This window comes from Scomber japonicus, chromosome 14 (assembly GCF_027409825.1).
Source record: "Scomber japonicus isolate fScoJap1 chromosome 14, fScoJap1.pri, whole genome shotgun sequence".
Lineage (NCBI taxonomy): Eukaryota > Metazoa > Chordata > Actinopteri > Scombriformes > Scombridae > Scomber > Scomber japonicus.
This window is the reverse complement of record NC_070591.1, coordinates 13,869,729-13,891,904: the sequence shown is the minus strand read 5'-3', so window position 1 is coordinate 13,891,904 and position 22,176 is coordinate 13,869,729. Positions and strand designations below refer to the sequence as shown.

The 22,176-nt window shown below is 37.7% G+C and overlaps 2 protein-coding genes across 2 annotated transcripts in view; both read right to left on the bottom strand.

Annotated features, from left to right (window-relative positions):
- LOC128372580 (protein bicaudal C homolog 1-like) overlaps window positions 1-16,918 on the bottom strand; it is a 56,813-nt gene extending 39,895 nt beyond the window's left edge. Inside the window, exon 1 of the mRNA XM_053332676.1 lies at window positions 16,726-16,918. Coding sequence (XP_053188651.1) covers window positions 16,726-16,918 — 193 coding nt within the window. The remainder of the gene's footprint in view (window positions 1-16,725) is intronic.
- Window positions 16,919-17,553: 635 nt separating this feature from the next.
- On the bottom strand, window positions 17,554-21,967 carry LOC128372581 (ubiquitin-conjugating enzyme E2 D4-like). The gene is made up of 7 exons (XM_053332677.1): window positions 21,832-21,967; window positions 21,232-21,295; window positions 21,030-21,061; window positions 20,185-20,262; window positions 19,757-19,862; window positions 19,339-19,432; window positions 17,554-19,246 (listed from the first exon to the last, which is right to left on the bottom strand). The coding sequence occupies exons 1-7, from the start codon at window positions 21,853-21,855 to the stop codon at window positions 19,201-19,203; spliced, it is 444 nt and encodes a 147-aa protein (XP_053188652.1). The 5' UTR covers window positions 21,856-21,967; the 3' UTR covers window positions 17,554-19,200.
- Between the last annotated feature and the right edge of the window lie 209 nt (window positions 21,968-22,176).

Genomic DNA, 22,176 nt, shown 5'->3' with positions numbered 1-22,176 from the left:
CGTCTGTGCCGAAAAAAACCTTTAAAAAATCATAGCAGTTTTATCAAGTGGCTGATGCAGAGATGGACTCAGCGTACAGCCAGATGCTAAGCATAATGAGATGACAGCTATGAGACAGCCAGCCATAAATACTGATGTGGACTGAAATAGAGATTCAAATGCTGATTAGGGCTAGGGCTGAAATTATTAGACATTTACTCAAAACAGTGACATTTATTAACATTACGATATAGTAGAGGCATTTCTGGCAATCGGCTAGGATAAAAACAAGTCTGTTGCAGGCCACATTTTGGCTTTCGTCATGGCTCAGAAACTGACATCCATAAAAAAGTTTCTCAAGTCAAGTCTCATCTTGAACCGGAGCGTCTACAGATTAATTCCATACATGATTCACTAATGTTAGACATGATACATGATGAATATTTATCACCACAGTCATCTTCACCCACCATCTTGACTGTACACAATTATACAACAATGAACAGCACTGCTAATTATAACCCTAACACTTTAAAACAAATATATTTGGTTTATTTTAATGATAGTAAGCAGAAGTGTTAAAATCCGATATTAAGTTTAGATGACATCCAGCTTTGAGTTAAAATAATAAGAAACAGCTCTGACTGAACTATTTACTTCTTAAGATGTTATCCACGATTATGAAAGACTTTACTAAAAGGGTTTGTTGTGAAACTAAGACAATCAAAAAGGAGTGCAGCAATATCCAACAGATTGTTTATCCGCTTTGCTTCTAAAAAAATGAAAATCTGTGGTCTCAGTATTCTCTTAAGAGCAAAACAAAAGTAAATCAGTCAGTGAGAAAATGAAGGCAATACTAAACAGCGTACATTGCGGGCCAGTTAAAATGCATGAGGACAGTATATATTATGCATTTTACTCTGTCACTGATTTGTCAACTTACTGTATATGTAACAGATGTATTTATATTCAGAGAGGAAACATTAACTGAGAAGGGAAAAGAAAAACCACGGTAACTGTACGCCTGGTGACGTGAATCCCGTCAGGCTTGAAGTGAAGATGTCAGTGTAGCTTCTGTATCTGAGATGCTTGGCAAGAAAATACAGCAATTAAGTCTAGTAATCACACAACAGAGATGGCTGACTGAGCAAACACAACTACACTTTGATACTAAGTGAATAACAGTGCCAGAGGCAATTCAGATCCATTTCAGTTTCCCTTAAAATAGTGCTTGTATGCAGACTGAAATACCATATATATATCCATGAAAATTTAATTTCTAAATGAATGCTAGATTGCCCAGAATTACACACAATCTCCTATTCTCCAAAGCACACATGCACAAACAAAGATTACATGCTCATTTTCACATGTTTAGTCATTTCATTTAACAGTAGCTAGTACGAGGTGCAGGGGAGAGTCATATGTTATACATGGCAGTTACTTTCTTTTTACTCCAATTTGTCTGTGAAACATTTAAGTCACAGCAAACTGATGAATAAATATACACAAGCAATAGAACATTTGGTGTAGTGTTATCTCAGTAGTACTACGTTTACGCACATTAAACATTCATGTTAAAACGGACTCCAGACAACAATAAGGTCAAATAAGACCTAATAAAAATGACTGAAAATATGAGTTAAGAAAACATTAATACATATTTGTTTAGATGTTATCCATACAACAGCTAAACAAACAGTGCCACAGCATTTTTTGGCGTGTGTGTTGGGAGCTAAAAAGAATCAGATATGAAGCATGAGTGAAAACATAAGCCATGTGCTGAGAGCAAAACATCCTGTTGGCACATGCAAGGCCTTTAACTGGCTGTGGGAGAACTCTGAGCAGAGACAGGGAGGTTACTACGAGCTCTGGGGTATGTGATGGTATGGAGACAGATGGTCTTATCTTGTGCATTTACTCTAAACCTGCAATACACAAAATGTTAAGTGGCAGTGGCATGGTTTAGCTTGTCTAATTACATTAATGTACCAATTTTCCAATGAGGCATTTTGTAGCTACTTGTAGAGCAGACATTTTCTTTATTACCCCCAACACAAATCTGGTACCAGACCCCAAAACTGTTGACCACCTCTCAGACTTCTTTAGCAACTGAAATATATATTTTGTTGTGCTCATACACAGCTATTTTCCCGATTTGAAAAATCAATCAGAGAACGCTTTGTAAGAAGAAGGGGGGGGGATTCATATAATAAAAAAAGGAATGGACAGATATTTTTGTATTACAACTTGCTTTTTTGATTACGGCAATGATTTTTTTTTAGTAATTGTTATAGTTACCATCACTTTGTTAAGATATTGTTGCATTCCAGGGCACAACAGCATCTGAGATTTGAAAGTCAGCTACTGAAAAGCAACCATTTCAATGCAAGAAACCACCAAACTCAAATCTGGTGGCTCACAAATTTACATTTTTACTTTCACAACATTCATGTTTGCTTGCTTGTCATGTAGATTTGATTTGCCAACATCATATGATGACAAAAAAGAATCAAACCATAGAGAGCTTTTATGTTTGTCTTTGCCCATTTTCTTTAAGAACTGACAGTCATTTTACCTCAAAAATGCATAGCCCATGTTTTATTACTTAGATAACCAAGACACCCATTATGTTGCCAGTGAACTGGAATGCAATTCAAATTACATGTCTTAAAGACAATTGACTGAATGGTTGGACAAAGTTTCATTCAAAGTTTATTTTACAGCATTTGGTATTGCTGACGTATTAAAAGAGATTTTGTTACGTTTAAAGTGACAGAATGGTCTAAAAGTCTGTTTTCGGTCTAGGTTACATGAGGACAATGCAGTGCTCCTCCCTTCCAGCTCAGCAGATTGTAAAGGCATCACAGTTGAAAAACAACACAAGATCCCTGAGCACAGATCACATGTTGCAATCAATACTGTCCTCTGCTGTTTTTTTTTTAAATACGGAGAAATGAGGCACCAAATTAGAAGCAGTTATCTCCCATGTTTCCATTGATTTGACAATGTAAACAAGAGCGTTACAGTTAATCAGATCCACACCCCCTCTAATTGTCTCCATATACATAGAATAATTTAATATAACAAATTATTGTCACTGCAAGGAACTGGGTGCAGTGTGAAAGCATGAAGGTCTAAATGCTGTCAGATGAAAATGGGGTCTGTTATCCATTATTTTGTGGAGAGGCTAACTTTCTGGGAGATTCCACTGTTTTGACACTGAAGGAATGTAAACAGCGTTGATTTCTAAAGTCGTGGCTTCAATCCACACACAACAATCAAGCAAACAATAGAGACATAGGTCATAATAACTCAAAACCAAAGACGTGTTCAACATGTATATTTTTACTATAAGAAAGTTTCTGTCCTACGCCATGTGTGCAGGTTTAATGGAAAGGTTGAGAATGAGCACCAGATTAAGCAAAACTACATCTGACATATCCACAGCATGTTTTCTAATAACAAGAGGGTGAACATATTATAGCTCAGATGTAAGTCATACATCTATGTATTTTGAACACGCTCAAGTCAATCAATAGCCACTAAATAATACACATGGCCATAGGGGACCATATACACGTGGCTACAGTACCTCCCTATTTGTGTTGTGTCAGAACTATCAAGTGAAATCCATTATTCCAAAGGATTTCTATGAGGACAGGGGCCTTTTTGATTACAAAAACCCCAGAGAGCACCCTAAAGGCACTAGCTAAATATCTAAAATGCAGAGCTGCTTAAACAAAATCCTCTGCACTGGCAATAATCACAAGAGGACTTAAGGTGAAACTTGGGACATTCACAGAAAAGTCTACGCAAGCATTAAAATGAGAAAGGTTATACAACTTCAATTTCCTTCGGGTAGGATTTCATAACAAATGACAACTCCAATCTGGGAAAGGTTTGACATATCAGTCCTTGCCTGCTTTCGTGTCTTTACTAAAGCGACACAGATTAATATTAAAGCCAGGTTTACAAGCTCCCTTGGCTGCAAAGACTACAACTGCTATGAAAGAACTACATTTCCCATGTTTTAATAAAAAGAGCGGGAGAGCATGTTTTCACACCAGCGTTCAGATATCCATCCCCCCAGTCCGCACAGCAGCTCTCAGCTGATTCAACATAGAGCTAATGAGAGGGCCTCAGGGAGCTGGAGCAAAACATGAATACACACACAATGCATCAACTCCTTGGGTAAGCACCCATGCCCATTAACACACATATATCTGCATCTAGTGATAATAAATGATATAGAAGTGGCAAAGAAAATTTGATTTTATTATCTAAAGTAAAGGTTCAATGATTAGTTGACTGATAAATTAAATCATTTTTATTAATAATTTATTTTTTATTTTTCTGCAACCTCTAGAACAATTTGAAGCTTTTCTGTGTCATACTGTACACATTGGATTTTGGACTGTTGGTTGGACAAAATGTTATATCTGAATATGTCACTTTGAGATTTTTCACATTTATAGACAAATCAATTAATCTAAAAAAAACTAGAAATACTGCCTTGTGGTTGCATGCCAACGCAAACCAGTCAAGTTGCAGTTTACATCATTGTCCAGGCTTTTGAAAGAGTATAATGAAAAGGCATTTTTTTGGCCAGACTATTTTTTACAGAGGAGTACAGACAACTGATAAAGAGCTTCATCACACGGTGTAACAATAATCGTCTGAGGTGTTATGTCAGCAAAACCAATAAGCTTGTGGTTAACTACCAGAGGAACAGGATGGATGTCCTGCTTCCTACTACAGTGATCATGATGTAATCTGGGTTTCTGTTCCATGAACAAAGTGACTTCGCTCTTCTAACACCTGCATTCAATGTGTTCATCACCTCTCCAGTGTTTCAGCCCTGGCTCTTCACCCATTTATTGCAAAATTGTTTTCTCAGCTACAATGGTAAGCAAGCCTTCCTAGTCAAGTGTATTTGGAAAAACGTTTCCTTCTGTTATCTAGCTTGTTATTCATTGTCTTTCCTTTCCCTCAGCTTTGTTGTTTTTGTTCTGCTGTATATCTATTAGTGTGTAATGTAATTGACAGAAACAAAAAACAGCATCAACTTCCTTGTATGTGTTCACGTTTGGCCAACAAAGCTGCAGCCATGATGGTAGATAATGGTTTTGATACGAATGTTGCTGTAAAGAGGCTGCTAATTCTAAAATGTGGATTCTGCACAAACATCTTCAACCCTGCAGCACAGAAGATCTTTACAATCACCAAGACTAGTGTCACCAATTCAATATCCAATGAAATGTGAAATATAGTCTCAATCTCCCCTTCTGTCCCTCAGTTATGACATTGAATGACGGGCAAAAATGTGTTTTTGCAGAACAATATGATGTCACACCTTTTGAAAATAAAATGTCACCACGTTATCATTTTCACCTATTAGACATTCTTGTGAAACTTTATCATATGCAGTGTATGATTTATGAGTTATGGCCAAAAACGAGCTTTCATAATTGTCAGATTAATCAATGATGGAAATCACCTAACCTACAACTCAATAGGTACCCATACTCATTCAGGGTGGGTGATATGGATACAACTTCTATTGATATATCATGACATAGTATATTTCCTGGAAGTTAAATTGAAGATTGTGATAACATTTCTACCTGACAAATCAAAGTATGTCATCATATCAAAGACACTGTGTAAATCGAGTAGTGCCATCAAGCACAGCAAAGCCTGATAAAACCAGAGATACCAAAAGCAATCTCTGTATAAATGGAATGTCTCAAGTGGCTGACAAATTTATATTATCTCAGAGTATTCAACTTCAAATCGCAAACAGTTCTTCCTCACATATACACAACTTCACAGACCAATAACCATGTCATTTAAATCCAAAAAGCCAATTTGAAAAGATAAGTAGCAAGTTTAGACGATAAAGCAAACAATGGACTTATTGACGGAGGCTGTTTTCATCGATCAAGTCTGAATGGCTCACTTCAAAGACAGGGTGTTTCTACAAGTGTATCACCTTCCAGCTGACAAGTAGTTGGCAGTAACAGGAGATGTAAATAAAAACAGACAAAATCCAACATTTAACATTTTCACTGTAAACTGTTTTGGCATTACTTATACGTAAGTTGGCATCCAAATAAAAGACTGCAGTATGTCAATTGCTTCTTCAAGACAACAGCGGTATCTAATCACCAAGTCAGGACTGGGAAAGTATACAACTAGAACGGAACTGGCGGTCTTCTTTATGTAAGCTTTCATATCAACACTGCCAGAGAAGCATTCTGAGCTTTCAACACTGAATTCTTTATCTTTGTTAAAAAAGAAACTGGGAGGTTATTGATATTTTGGGACACATAAATATGCCTCCTATTTCATGCTTTTGGAATGAAATTGTTATGCCATTTAATCATCATCATGTGAGATCACTTGTTAACATCATTCTTAAGATTCACTTCACACTTGCTATGATTAATGGGAAAGCAGTTTGTTGTGGTGTTTTACATCTGAATTGAACTGTGGAATCTTGTTTTTAGTAGCATAGCTGATGTCATTACAAATTATATCTATAGTGCTCCTTTTCTATAATATAAACAACAAATATATTCTGTGATTGAATGAAAAATGACCCATAGTGTGAGATCTGATCTGGGGTTGAGGATTTACTTTAAATCATAATCTGCTTTTGATATGATTTCCAGGCAGCATTTTTTCAGCCTTTCAAGGTACATTCTGTAATTACTGCTTTCTATATACGGCAGGTTTTTTTATTGTTAGTTATAGAGTGTGCCATTCAAGTTGCCTACCTATGCATGACAAATTCATGAAACATCTGCATGCAACAAATATGCATTCATGTAATGCAGCGTTAGTGTTTATAAAATGTTATCTCAGATATCTCACTGTTTATATTCACTCTCCTAACACTGAATCTGAGCTGTACTAACTTACTGCTGATGCAAACTGAACATTTCCAACCGCTGCTAAAAGCATTGAAACAATAAAACAAGCCACCGTGGTATGCTGTGTGTCCATGGCAACAACAGAAACTACAACAGGGCAAACTATAGAGGGGCTAATTTCACTGGTATCTGTGTTAGTCAGCAAAAATGTGGCAATTAGGTGGCAAAACTTCATGTATTCATTGGGTCATACTGCCAAACATTTTCTTTATTTTCAGCTACAATTTGTTCTTTTTATCTACTTGACAGGATTACTGTATAACAGCTAGGAAAGGTAGGTGGGATCTACAACCCAACCGATATATTGGTCAGCTAATATTGGTCTATCCACGATATATATCAGTATATAGTGCTATCTGTGTATATGTTGACCAATATACACCTATATATTTTTATTTTTTAAAAGTTATATAGGCAGCATTTTCTGAGTTTAAAATATATGAATTGATTTATTGTGTATATGTATTAAATATATTTTCTCTATTTTCTCAAGTGTTTGGTATTTGAGGGCAATTTATAAATACATACAATACTGACTGAAATATGACTGATATTGGAATAAAAAAATAATAATATTGTATCAGCCCCAATATCTAGTATCAGTCAAGCTCTAGTAGGACTGGAGGCAGCCAGGAGCTGTTCATTCAGAAATACATTGAATACACATAGTATTTAATTCAGAATAACAATGATGATGTTGGTCAGTAGTTGCAGCAGTAAACACTTTATTGTGAAGACATTTAAATGCTGACCGCAGTCATTAAATATATGTTTAGAAAACAAAACAACAATCTATTTTAGGATTTAGAAAAAGACCAGATGAGTAGCAGGCCATAGTGAGCTTCTTGAGGAGTTGGAGGCGATAATGTAAACAACTTTACTTTGCCCTACAGTTGTGTGGAAAACTACTTGCACCGTGAAATCAGACAGCAATTGCAATTACTGACTTTATTAAAACAACTGGCATTGGTTTGGCTGCACTACAGAAGATATACCAGTCGCACTTGCTGTATTTCTGATGTATTAGCTGTAGGCTATGAGTGTAGTATTAAACCATATTCACAACCAGTACCCATGGTGTGTCTGCAGAAAAGAGGCACAAAGGATTACAGCTATAAAAGGTCTGATGCTTTGAAACTAGTATCACTTTTCAAGTGTTTGGTGAATGAAGTTAATACCCATAGAATTGAACACCTGTCATCACATTTTTTTTGGAGCAGAAATTACTCTCTGTACACAAAACTCCTCTCAACTCCAGCAAGGTTGCCAAGCAACTGTGCTATCAAAATAATATACTAAGTGCCAGATGTTGCTTTGCGGCAAACAAAGATGAAAGCCTGCCAGAGAAACTAGACTCACTGAACCTCAGGTCACACAAATGAGACAGTCTAGAAATATTTAGAAACAGACTTTAAGATCTCCGGCCTAAACTGTTTTTCCACTATGTCCATAAACACTGAGCAGATTATGACATGTCACCCATTGCTTACACTGTTGAATTTTCAGGAATCATTGCATCTAGACCAGGAAATAAGACATTTAGCATCAAGCTGTTGTTGGTAACATGTTTGGGTTATCATCTCCTTGTTCACCTCCCTTGTGTCGAAGCAGCCAAGTGATTACACAACGCTGTACATTCTTGGTGCCTGGTATCTACTGTGTTTGATCCCCCGCGGAGCATAGGGAGTGAGTCTCAGTTAACAGGCTGGGAGTTGCACTGTAAACATTACATTGTGCTGTTGGGAAATCATGAACATTTCACATTTATCAGAATTTCAACCATGGCATCATACATCTTTGCTTTAATGACATAAGAAACCTGTGCATGATTTCAGTGATGGAAATTTCTTTTCGTCAATTATAGTACTTTATTACTCAACCTCTGAATTATCTCCAAAAATATGTCCAATTAGATGTAATTTATGCATAACTGAACATTAGAAATTTACATAATTCAGCTAGGGTCTTTTTTGAAAAGCATTCCTATGGACTCATTTCAACAAAATGAGATTTCCTTCTTTTCTTTCTTTTTTCCATTCTCTTTCGTGGAGAATAGTCTGGCATTGGCCAGAACGAGATCCAAAAAGGTACTCTTATAAAAATGCTTTCTCTTCGATCAAGGCAAGTGGAGAAAAAGCAGATTGTAGTGGATGTTGAATGAGGAGAGAGAACAACAAACCAAAACCCAAGGTTCTCCAAAGATAAACACTGAAAACTCTTGGGGGAGTGGTTAAGGGCTGGGTGATGTGCATGAGTGTGCGCCTGTATGTATGTGTGTGTGGTGAGTACGCACGCGTGCAGGATAAGTCAGGGGTGCCCCCCCCAAGAAACATTTCTAAAATAGCAACCGCAAACCAGACAGAATGTAAATCTGCACTTTGAACAGGGTTGAAGAAAAAGAGCTTTGAGGGACGTAGAAAAACAGGTATTCATTTCAGCCCATTTACAGTTCCAGGAGCATAGAAATGGGTCAGAGCTCTCCATCTCCACTCGGACTGCTGAAATAGGACCCCTGGTTTTATTTTCTTGAGTAATGAATTACAGGTTTTTCCGCCGACTGAAGCTCAATTATATTACAGCTCCTGAAAGCTTCATCATGCCCAGGATGAAGGAATTCAATGCGTAAGCAAAGTTGAATAGAACTGTTTAATTGTACCAGCATGTTAAAATTCTGAAGGAGAGAGAGAGAGAGAGAGAGAGAGAGAGAGAGAGAGAGAGAGAGAGAGAGAGAGAGAGAGAGAGAGAGAGAGAGAGAGAGAGAGAGAGAGAGAGAGAGAGAGAGAGAGAGAGAGAGAGAGAGAGAGAGAGAGAGAGAGAGAGAGAGAGAGAGCAACGGAGCGAAGCCCAGCAAAGAGTAGATTTCAGCTCTGAAGTCAGCTGGAGTATTTAAATTACACACTGGCTGTTCTGATGTGTGTTTACTTTCCGTATTACTTAGATTAAGATTTCATCAATGTAGATGGCCTAGATATTGTCCAGCACTTCAGGTTGAACAGAAAAGGTGAAAAATGCAGGCTATTTTTTGAAAAGTTTTCATTTCAGTGATACACTATATTGTTTTAATTTTTTTGGTTTTAATTGGCAGTGCTTCTTTAAAAAGGTGCATATATCACACACACGGTATATGAAATTATATTCACTCTTTCTTCCTAAATGCTCAACAAAAATCAATGACTGTAAATTCTATGACGATTATTAAGTATGAACAGCTAGCAAGGTAATTCATCAAGTTGCAAATACTGTTTTTGTTACATTATCTTATTTGTGCTTACCGCAAGCCATGCATCATGTCCCCTGCCTTTCTCTACTGCTTGTATTCACTCACCATGGCATTAGTTAAACAAGAATATGTGCAATCAATACTTCCTGCACAACAGCTCAATTCTACCCTCTCCCTTGAATTGGCAATTGACAACTAGATGGTTTTGCTATGTCACAGGTCAAAGGTCAACCAGATTGAACTTTGTGTGAGGCAAATGAGGCAATACCCATTCCTTACAGAAGCAAATGCCTGTAGGAGTGGAATCATATTTACTTTGTTGTAATGAACGGGAAGCATTTTTTTTGCCAGCCTACTTTTAATGTGGTCCACAACCACAAAAAAGAACATTTTCTGCTTTGGCACAATAACAACTCAAACACACATTTAACACAGAGTCTATTAGTCATAGTCTGGTTTATACAACAATATCTTCAAATGACGGCCTCCCGAGGGAGTAAATTATTTTCACATGTAGACATAAGGATCTATTGGTTTTAGGGCTGTACCAGACTCACAATTTTGTCAGTTTAATCGGATTTGGCTGTTCAATACAAATATTCGACTATTCATTCCTTTTTTTCATATAGACTATTCTGGCAATTAGAAAATCCATAGGCTTGAGTTTTGGTGATGATTTTGACTACATTATAGATAGTCAAATGCCAGTCATAGGAACACGTTTTTGAACATTTATAAATCAATAAAAGACTACAAGCTACAAACAATGCAATAATTTGACTTGAGGCCTAGCTCAATAATGTTACGCTACTATATGGATTTGTTGGAATATTGACACAGGCAGGACACATGTATTTCTGTTTAAACAGGATGCACCTATTTCTTTATTTCTCTTTAAACATAAAACTAATAAATAAATCTAAACAAGGAAAAATTAAGAAATTATTTTTTAAGATTGGAATTATTTTTAGATGAAAATAAAAACAGGCCTTTTAATTAAAAACAAAACAAAAAGATGATTTTAAATAAAAATTGCATTGTCCCCTTTGAAATACTAATAAAAAGAAGTGCATTGTGTAAGCTTCTAGCCATTTTTAATGAACCCCCCCCCCCCCCCCCCCCCAAAAAAAACCCCCAAAAAAAAACCCCAAAAACACTGCCCAACATAAAGACTGAGAAATCTCCCACGGATGATTCCACCTTAAGGTTGCAGCCATAGTAGTTTACCACCCTTAATCACACTTTTTCCAAGGGTGATATGTATAAGATTTCTCTCCAACTTAACTTTCCTTACTTTCACTTTATATTAGTCTAATATAATGGAATTACATGATATGCTGTGTTGTGCTATATGTGGAACCTAAAATAACTTCAATATTGTCAACATATCAAATTATCAATTTACTACACGTGATTACCTACAATTAGTTGTGCAGCCCTACGATCACCTTTTAGCCCCAAAATTGAGTACTACAAGACACAAAAATCCAAGAGCTTAAGATGATCGATCAGAGTGTTTTCATTAACTTTCTGCCTGTGTTTAGTTAGGTTAGAAGGTTAGAGTGAGGATTGTGTTTTAGTGTAAGGATAGACCATAAGACCAGGGAAAGTCCCGACGACTCCACAGTGGATATGATGGAAGCTGGAACAACAGACCAGTGTTTGAACACTCAAGAGGGAGCAATAGAGGGGAAGAAGGAGAAAGAGAGAGAAAAGCCTGCAGCACATTCCCCACAAGACACTCACTTCCTGTCTGAGAGTCTTACTCAGCAGCCAGGAGGAAGAGGAGGATGAGGCCCTCACACATACTCCCCTCATTATGTGGGTATGGAAGCCAGTGAAATAATTCTCTAAACAACAAGGGGGAAAAAAATACAGAAAAATATAATGATCTTATTTGTTATATGCTAGAGGGCCTTTTTTCTTTCTCAGGCAGTGTTTCCACTTGCCTCCAAAACAATATTTCTCATGTTGTGCAAAATCTGTGGCCTACAAATTAAGTTGTCTTTTCAACATATTCATTAGCATCTTTTACAAAAAGGATAGTAAGTACAGTAGCAACACCTGATGCATAATATACTGAAAACATTGTCACTGCATACTGAAAATACCTGAGAAAACCTTGTACTTTCTCACCGTCGTATGCAACACTTTTTTTCCCCGTTCTAAACAAAGCTCCCCAATAATAGTCTGTGGCTTTGGAGCAGGAAAACAAATTAGTTCAATGAAGAAAATGATTCACTTAGCTTAATTGTAGGTTGTTGTTGCAGTTACTCAGCAAACATGTTGTTACGATGTGTGCACACACACACACTGGCCCTCCAGGAGGCCATGCTTACTGAACCCTCATCATTACTGGTCTGAGCAGGGAAATCCACAGAGCTCTTCAAACTGGCCCATATACAGAACAATACATTGGTACATTAAAAAAATCCATGGAAAACACAGACACACTCAATTTGGATAATGGGGGTTAAAGAAAATGTTACCTCTTTCCCACACTTACCCCTGGTCTCTTAACTTCAAAACAAAAGTTGTCTTACACGGTTCGCTGTACACATAAAACTATCTTTCAGGCTTTCAGGCCTGTGTCATGGTCTCCAGGCCATTAAATTCAAGTTCTATTCTAGGGTGCCAAAAGTACAACAGTAAACGCAGATGGCTGTCAGGGTGAGATTTTGTTGTCACTTTACACTCTATTTACTGATCTAAGCCTGTGTGCCTGCCAGTTCAAGAGACAGTAAAGTTGTAATTGCTAAGCAGTTAATAATTTCCATTTTCTCCTGATGCAGAATGTGCCAAAATGGGGGAGTGAAAAAAGGCTGATCCAAACAAAGGGTATTTTAACCTATTCCACTCCCCCCCCCCAGCAGGATTTATTCAATACAGCCTCATTTTCATATACTGGATGCAAATTATATTATATTGTATTGAATAAATGCATCAAAAACAAAATTCTTAAAGATTATGCTGTTTTAACTGTTTCTATTCAATGTTTTACAATAAAGCTACCACAATCACTCAATTGATGAGACAGAAAATGAATATACGCAACTATTGATAATCAATTCATCATTAAAGTCACTTCACAAGCAGAAGTACCAAATATTATGTGGTTCCAGCTTCTGAAATGTGATTATTTTCTGCTTTTTCTGTTTAATATCATTATAACCGCACATCTCTGGACTTTGAACTATTGGTCAGATAACAAAACACATTTAAATACGTCACATTGAGCTTTTAAATTTTTGATGAGCATTTTTACAATTTTGTTAGTGTTAAGTTGTAGGTCTATTGTAAATGTATCTTGTTTCCCTCCATAGTAATGGTTTATGTGATATGTGTCTCTCTTCCTTGTGTGTAAGTAGTGTATCTATTCATTTATACATTTCATTTTATATTTACAGTTCAGACTTTGTACACCATTTGGGGGAAAATACATGCAGTCAAGGCTGATGTATGTGGGCAGAAATGTGTTATCCATATGCTAGAGAGTCACTGAATGTTTAGCCATCCTCTGCCTCAAAACCTCACAGCAGTTTTCTTAAAGGTATACTATGCAGGATTTGGTAATTGGTGTTTGTAAACACAGAATTCAAAGTTGGCCTCTCCTCCCCTGAGAGCAGAGCATAACAGAGACAGCAAGATAGAGAGAGAGCATCCATGGTCAAACAAGCTAGAGAGTGAGTGAAGAGAGCGAACAGCACTGGCAAGATCAAAGCCATGAAACTGATTAAGAAAACATCATTTTTCTTGGTGGTTGTTTTACGGTAGTTAAGTCAATCACATAAACACATCCACAACTCCACACAACCCTGCAGGAAGATGCCACATTGCAGGATTTTGTGTAAGTGCAGTGCTTCATCCTGTCTGCTGTGGCCTCTCTGCTTTGCTTGTGTATAGCTCAGCCCTAGCCTCAGACCTGCAGCTCTGCATATATGAATGATACAGAGACAGAGAGCAGAGCAGAGCAGAGAAGAGACTGAGACAGCAACTTAACCTGGTCGCTACCCTACGAGTCCCAACCTAACACCCTGCATGCTTTTATTGTGTGGGGGGCTAGACAAGTACTGCCAAAAGGCTAGCAGCCATAAATGTTCAGAACACAGCAAAATAATAAGAAAATAAAAATCTAAGAAAATACAGGCAGAGGGCAGGGTTTCTTCAGATTAAAATTCACCAATACACACTTCTAGTTCACATTTTATATAAATTTTGTTTTAGGGGAAATCCTGTATAGTATATCTTTAAAAAGGTCAGCCACTGGCATAACATTTCATAGGAGGTTGGTGTAAACGCTATCTCCAAAGTTTAGAAATCTAAGAATTTAAAATATTGTGAATTTAACTATTGCAAACCAGGTTTTCATTGCAGTCTCTAATTTGCAAACAAGTGCAAACATATTACCTAGATCAAAAAGTTGAGATGATGAGTTATTGTTGTTTGGGAAGTGATCACAGCAAGATTGGACCGGTGGCTCTTTGCCGAGGGTCAAGCACACTTAATTTTCCAGGAAAGAGAAGCCAGAGACTCAGTCACAGACAATAAAACACTGAGCAAAAATATACTGGAGTTCCCATAAAATTATTTCATTATAGTCCAAACTCTGGCCTTCAGAACATGATGTACCATGTCAAAATCTACAGTTTATCCAATCAAAACACAGCCAGATGTTACACAGCTCTGACCCTGAATGAGACTAAAAGACCTATTCATTAGGATTTTAACATTCCCTTATGGCGGCAGAACAAAAAAAGAGATGCAAATCTCTGAACCAGTGGGTTAAAACAAATTTAGATCATGATTGTGCCTTTGTGTAGTCATTAGTTCATTATGTGAAAAACTCAAATGATGCTGGGAATGTGCAATGTCTACAAAGAGATAACCAAGCTACATGCAACATGACCAGGCATCCTGGATTCTTCCCGAAGGCTAGAGGTCAAAGGTAAAAGCAGTTTCACAGTTGAGATAGCGGGGTCTTTAAACCCGAACCTACAAATGACCAGAAACACCAGGACACGGAGGAGCACAGCAGCCGTTTCTATTCTGCATCCCAGCTGCAATGTCAACATGAGCAATGTCAGCCATGATGTCATGAGGCAGCAATTGGGAAACAAGATGTTGGCAGAGATAGGAGACCAAATCAACAAACTGTCAAGACCCACTAGACTAGATAGATTACACCTAACTTATACATATGCGTAGACAGACACATTTAGGCACAATGAGTGACGTGGCGCACGGTATGTCCGGGACACTCGGATTTAGGGCCGGTCTCTGCTTAAGTTGTTTTCCTGGAAGAGTTAGGGATGACATGGAGCTTTGAGGAATGTACTGAGCAGTGAGGCAGCAACCAGGACAATCTCAAGGGGAAAAACGTGTGCATGTGTATATAGAATGAAGCATAAAGCAGCAAGCTGCTCACTGAAGACTACTCTAAAAGTTAAGCACAACAGCTCCCACCCAATAACAGACCATTTTAAGCCACACTTATCAGCATTGTGGACACAGTTTCATGTTTGTTTTAATCCCAGTATGAATATAAACGATAATGTTCCTCCCGATGTCCTGTTTGGCTGCTTCTTAGCTGTTGGCGACACTCTGTCTTCTAGTGGAATTGATAAAGAATCCATCCCTCTTACCTAATGCTATCAGATTCCACACACTTGTGTTTTGAAATATGTGATAAATGACCTCAACCTCTGAGTTTCTGGGAACCTCTCAAAAGGGACCGCCTGGCCTCTCCTTGTGCATTGCCTTGTTATTAGGAGAGATCACAGAGTGAATCACTTTATATCAGAAAAAAAAGTTGAGCAAAATGCATGCAGTCGTTAAAATGTAATAAATTTAAGTTTCGTTTTATCATTACTTCTCAACTTTCAGTTCCTTTTCAAAACACTTTTGTTCAAATGTCCAATGCTGTTGTATCAGTTGTATCTGGATGCAGGCTATTTTACTGAAATATAAGCAAACTGGATGTTCAGGTCAATTTCAGTTTAGTCTACAAACTAATGCACACCATGGGACTTTGTGTGGCGACAGCTTGTGGTTGGAGCGTGTTACTACCTCCATAAGTACAGCATGATGGCTACATCATTAATGATACCATCTATTTTCCTTTTTCCCTCGTCAATCTTCTGTGCAATAAGTTTTATGCAACAAACCTGTCTAAAAGATTAACCTCAGTCTCTTCTCTCTGTGGTCATCATACCATTTTCTTCTGCTTCTGACGTAATGGCACCAATTGAGAACTTAGAGCTAATTGGCTCTGCTTAATTGCCCTAATTGATTGGTTCCGGATCACGCAGATATCACGCTTAAGTTTTCCTATCATGCTAGCGAGGAGTCATACGATTCTAAGTTTCTTAAATCAGTAATTATGTACTCAACGTTCAATTTTATACGTCTAAGATAAACAAAGGGCCATCAGAGGGCTGCTAAAGAGTGCAGATTCCCTGAAACAAGGACAGGCTACAATTACAGCTGAAACGTGGACAAGACGGAAGTTGAAAACGCATTGTAGAGTTAAAATATTTCTAAACATCACCAAACTTTGTACTTATTTACTAGTTTTGTTTTTTCTTTTACCTAATAACATGACTTCTAACTTCTTGCGGTCCACTCGAAACCTCTCCTCAGTCCACTCCGGGTCTGGCAGCGGATGGGGTCCGCTCAGATCTTCCTCTGATCCCGGGAGAGGAGAGTCGGTACTGCGCTCGCTGTTTGAGCCCTGGTCCGACTGCTGCAAGTATCCGCTTAAAGTGTCGCACTGGGCAGCCATTGCGCTGCACAGCAACTTCTCCAGTGGCCACTGCGTTTTAAAGTGAAGTTGAGCTGAAGCAAAGCTTTGAACTTCTGTTGTGAAAAAACTTATTTTTTTATTCCGTCACTTCGGAGTGTTGTGCGGGCTCATTGCAGCGCAGTCGACACTTTCCCCAGCAGTTTCTCTTCAAGCCCCTTCGTTTTCCCCCATTAGGCAAACTTCTAAAAATAGTTGGGAGCACACTGGTTCACTCACTTTAGATTGTCTGCCGAGTTAACGGGGCACCACATAGCACACAGCAAACACACCAACCAACTCCTCGGGAAAGTTTCACGTGTCATCTTGCAAAAAAGCAGGACTCCTCCCAGACAGATTTTTTTTGGAGCATCTACCTCCCCCTGGGTTCCCGAAAGTGCCTCCAAATTCAAAAATTCAAGAGAATCTCACTGGATAGAATTTTTGTTTTTGTGAGATTTATAGAGTGCACAATGTCTCATTTTTGGGAAAACTGTTGAGAGATTATATCCAATTATAGGCAACCAAATCATAGTTATTATGAGCTGAAAATGATATAAGTTGGCAGTCTTGAGTATGAATGAATATCTACAAAGACTCTTCCTGGCAGATTTATAGTTTACAATAAAGCGCCATGCAACCAATTTATTGGTTTACAGAGGAAACACAACACATCCTGGGAAGTGGGTGAAGGGAAGCAATACAGGAAAAGGAAACCAAAACAAACTTGAAAAAAGCCCACATTAAAGATATCCTGAAAAGGGCCACAGACAAGAAAACAAAAAAATGGTATATACTGCATGTGATGATGTAGGAAAAGGTTATATATAACAAGGAGGTACGATAAAGGTCACTGAACTAAATAATGAGTACAATAGGAAGTTTGCAAGTCCCGATAGAAATATAACTTTGACAGAAGCCTGGGGTTAGTCTCATGCTGTAGCCAGGACAGCCTCCAATGATATATGGCCCTATTAAATGCACTTGTTCATGGTAAATTTACATCTTTATGGCTTTAGCTTAACATGTTGTTAATTCAGGCTAATATTTTGCCTTGCTGTATTTGTGATTTGTCCTCCATCACAAGTACCTGCCAGGCCACTCACTATAGACGTTTTCCCATCGTCATCATCATTAGTCTTTTGATGACAGCTGGAGCTTTCATTACAAAGCAAAATAACCATAGTGCAGCATTACCACAGATTTCTCCCAGTCCAATTTTTGCTCATTTGGAAGGAAAATCTCCATCATTCTGAGATCTGGGGTGGAAATTACAATTCATATGACTTCATGTTTAAAGGAATATATTGGCTGCATTTTTAAAAGCGGAGTACTAAGGTCTTTAGCCAGACTTGCAATAAACTGAAGTTGAAAAGCTCCAAAGCTACAGCTGAGAGAAGTATCGAGTTACATCACTGTTGCACTGCAGAGGTTAAATATGCCTGTGTTTACATTAATATCAGTAGGGAGAACATGATTGCATTAAATTATAAACACTTCCAAATGAGTCATGAGCTGCTCCATTAACGGGTAGAGTTGCTGTACATAGCAGTTTCACCCATGTACAGCAACTGTACTCAAACAATCAGAGGTGATGATAATGGGCGGTCTAATTTCGACATGCATAACATCTTATTTTCATTTCAGCGCTAATGCAAGACACTATAATTACCGCTATGCATATGAATAACCGTTTAGCAAATGGGCCTGAATTAAATGTAACACAAACATGAATATTAAAGTTGTCCAGGGGAGAAACAGCCCTCTGTAAAAGGCTTGTGCAGTAAAAAGCAAAGGCTACCACCTAGTGGCCATGTAAATAATAAAATAAGAGACAGCCTCTAAGATGAGGTTTATAGAAATTCCACAAAAACAGACATTTTATGCCACTGCAAGATTTTTCATAAATTCAGTTTACTCGTGTATTGCCATTAAACAATTTGAAATTCACTTTTTTCGATTAACCTTTTTAATGCAAAATAATGCAAAATAAATTCAGTGTATTCTTGTACAATATAAATCTCTTAATAAAGAAAAATACAATTAGGCCATCTCACCACTGCTAATAATAATAAAAATAATAATAATGCCAATTTAAGGGAAAAATAAAATAAACAGTAAAAACAATTGAGTCATGTCAAGTCAGAGTAGAGAAAGTGCTTCAAGCGTAAAAAAAAACAAAAAAACACCTTGACTACAACCAGTGCGGATGAAGAGTTGCAACAATGCGGCCATATTTCGAGGTGTTCTAGGATGCGTTGCAGTTGCAGAAACTTCACTCTCCTTCACATTGCATACCTCTGGGTCCATTCTCTGGCAACTTTGTTGTATCTAAAGAGAAAATACAATCATACTGGGTGTTAAAATAGAGCCCACTGGCTAAAGGTCTTCCACATCCAAAATTCTTTAGCTCTCATACTTACTTTTGTCTGTCTGATTTGTATATGTGTGCAATGTCTGGGACTAGTGGATCATCTGGATTTGGGTCACATAGCAAAGAGCAAATGGATAATAAAACTGGAAAAGAAGAGACCAAAAATCAGTATGTACACCACAAATGTATATGACTTTATTCAACTGTCAGTTAAATGAAAATATATTTTTAAAAACGTTTTGGCTGATGCTCCATATGTGTATGTTAATAAAAATAGGCAAACTTTTATTTCAAGAATTGAGATGTGATGACAGCACAGTGGATTGCCTCACTAAATGGGCATCACTGCCTCTTTGTGTTGGGTATAATGCAACCTGCCCACCTTACCATATATAATTACATCTGACAGTACATCTGCAGTAATGTACTGTAGTATACTGTAAAGGAAAAATGTAGATATTAGTTACCTTTTGATACAGTAAGTGCAGGGGACCACTGTGACCTCAAGATGTCAAGGCAGATGCTACCATTGCTGTTTATGTTTGGGTGATAGATTTTCGTTGTAAAGGCAACCTATAGAAATAAACAAGGCAGAAATAGGAAACAAAGAAACTGGTGAATTACATTTTTTCAGCTGTTTTTTAGCCCATCTATTTTCATTATTGATTAATCATCTAAACAATTAAATGTCAGAAAATAGTACCAAAAAAATACATTTATAAGTTCCCACAGCTCAAGTTGAAACAACCTGTTTGTTTTTCTTTGAAATGAAAAATAACAAATAACATAAATAGCTGTCGATTACATTTCTGTAAATAGTCTAATTAAAATCAAACTAATCACTGAAGCCCTACTTTAGAGATAAAAGACCAATCTCTAAGATAAATAAACATACCTTTGGTGGTTTAAAGGGGTAGTCAGTGGGGAAATGGACAGAAAGGAAGAACACTCCTCCATGATATGGGCTGTCATTCTGATATAGGGAGTACATAGAGCATACATTCAGATTATTATTTGGCTTTCATTTCAGGTACATAAAGGAGATGAATGGATAATTAAGACATGAAAGTATCATGCTTGTATTAGGAGAACCACATACAGCATCAGAAGTGGGGCCCAATTCATTACTATGAAAGTTGCTCAGGTGCTGAAGCCAAAAAAGCCACTTCTTGCTGTAAAGAAACTACCTGCATGAAAGCATACTGTGCTCTATGGGCCCAATGAGCCGACATAGCGTGTTAACTAGAGACTTCCACCGGCTGAGACAGGTAACTTCTGGTTCTGCTCTCAGGCTAACTCTAATGGGGGAAAACAATTAAACTGTGTGGCTCTTCTAGACTTAATAAATGTGATCGGATCAAATTCTGTTAGAGAAATTAGTAATTACACAGGGGTTGTGACACTCAAAAATGTATCCACCATTTTACAGTCGCTCCTTTTGTGAGGGAAAAAGGCTTTTTGAGCCTGTGTTAGACCCGCATGTTTGGCCACCATGTCAAAATCGGCTTCAAAGCCCAGCACTGTTCTTGGGGGCTTGGGGTGGTATTTCCCCTTTTCCTATTGTCTCAATAATGCCATGGGCTTGAATGTATGTGGGAGAGAGAGAGTACCAGTCTGTGCTCTCCATACAGAATAGAAAGAGCTGTAAAGTCAACATAAACACTATTGTCTAGAGATCCAGAAGCAGCTTGGTTTACAAACAAAAAAAAAATCCAGGAAACAAATCCAGAAAAAGCTCACCGGTCCTGTGATGGTAGCTTGCCAGTGAAACACTATAGGTGACAAAAAGAAAAAGAGACAAGATGTGAGGAAAGTATTATATGTCAAAACTTCATACTCACAATACGTACAGTCTTCAAATCATAACAAAATTCACAAAAAATATATCAAGAACGGCAGATTACAGGGTTAAAAAAGTAAGTTAATGACATGTCATACTTACTGTCCTCCCCTACAGGTCCAGCTGAACATGAAGCAGGAGGGTCCCTCTGTAAGTCATTCAACTCCTAGAACAAAAAAAACAACAATAAAAATAAACAACTTTACACTATAAAATACTCTAAGTAACCCCAACCCTCTACACTGTAGGTAAGTACAAATAGCTTAAAAAAGGCAAAAGACTTGATTGGCTGTTAAATAGTAGAGTAAGGTAAAGTATCGACCAAATTATGGACATAAAAAGCGGCTAAAAACACAACTTTAAGTGCCTCGATACTGCTCAGTGTTAGGCCAACTTCAGCTATTAGCCAAGTTAGCTAACATCAATTTAAGTTTGGACTAAAGCTACTTCACCGTCCTGTGTGAAATGTCATGTCGTCGGGGAAAAAGGGACTTGTTGGTCTTGTGAATTAATTCTCAAAGATTAAAAACATTTTAACAAGGCTGACGGACACCATCTACAATAATCAACCCGGTCAGGTTAGCAAACAGACGGCTAACATTAGATGAATGACTGGCAATTGCTACGTTTCCGTAATGTTATCGCTCCAACCTTTTCTATAGCGCTTCATCAGATAAATGAAGAAAAGACGAACACACTTACCTTCTGTATTCTCTTTAAAGCCATGGCAAACCTTTCAGGTGGGCTATGAGAAGCTGCAGTGTTAACTTTGACAGCTGTCAGCCACGAATACGCTCACTTTATGCCGACTCGGTGCTGTTTGTTTTGACAAACTGGTTATTTCTTTTGTTTCCGCGTTTTTGTTCGACGACGAAGAATAGAGAGGTGCATTCTGGGAGTTGGAGTTGTCAGGAGAGTCAGGAGAGTCACTTAAAGGGACAGTTCACTGAAATAACATGGGGGCATAGCTAAGAGCTGAGTAAACGTAGTGAATATTGAGAACATAAATGGAAAAACAAGCCATAAAAAGAAAATAAAAACTAATAA

Excerpts from the sequence above, each read along its gene's own strand:
- LOC128372581 (XM_053332677.1), bottom strand. The coding sequence starts at position 21,855 with ATGGCTTTAAAGAGAATACAGAAG. Across the intron at positions 21,296-21,831 it reads CTTTAAAGAGAATACAGAAG|GAGTTGAATGACTTACAGAG; the intron begins GTAAGTGTGTTC and ends TTTTTGTTCTAG. Across the intron at positions 19,863-20,184 it reads ACCCCTTTAAACCACCAAAG|GTTGCCTTTACAACGAAAAT; the intron begins GTATGTTTATTT and ends TTATTTCTATAG.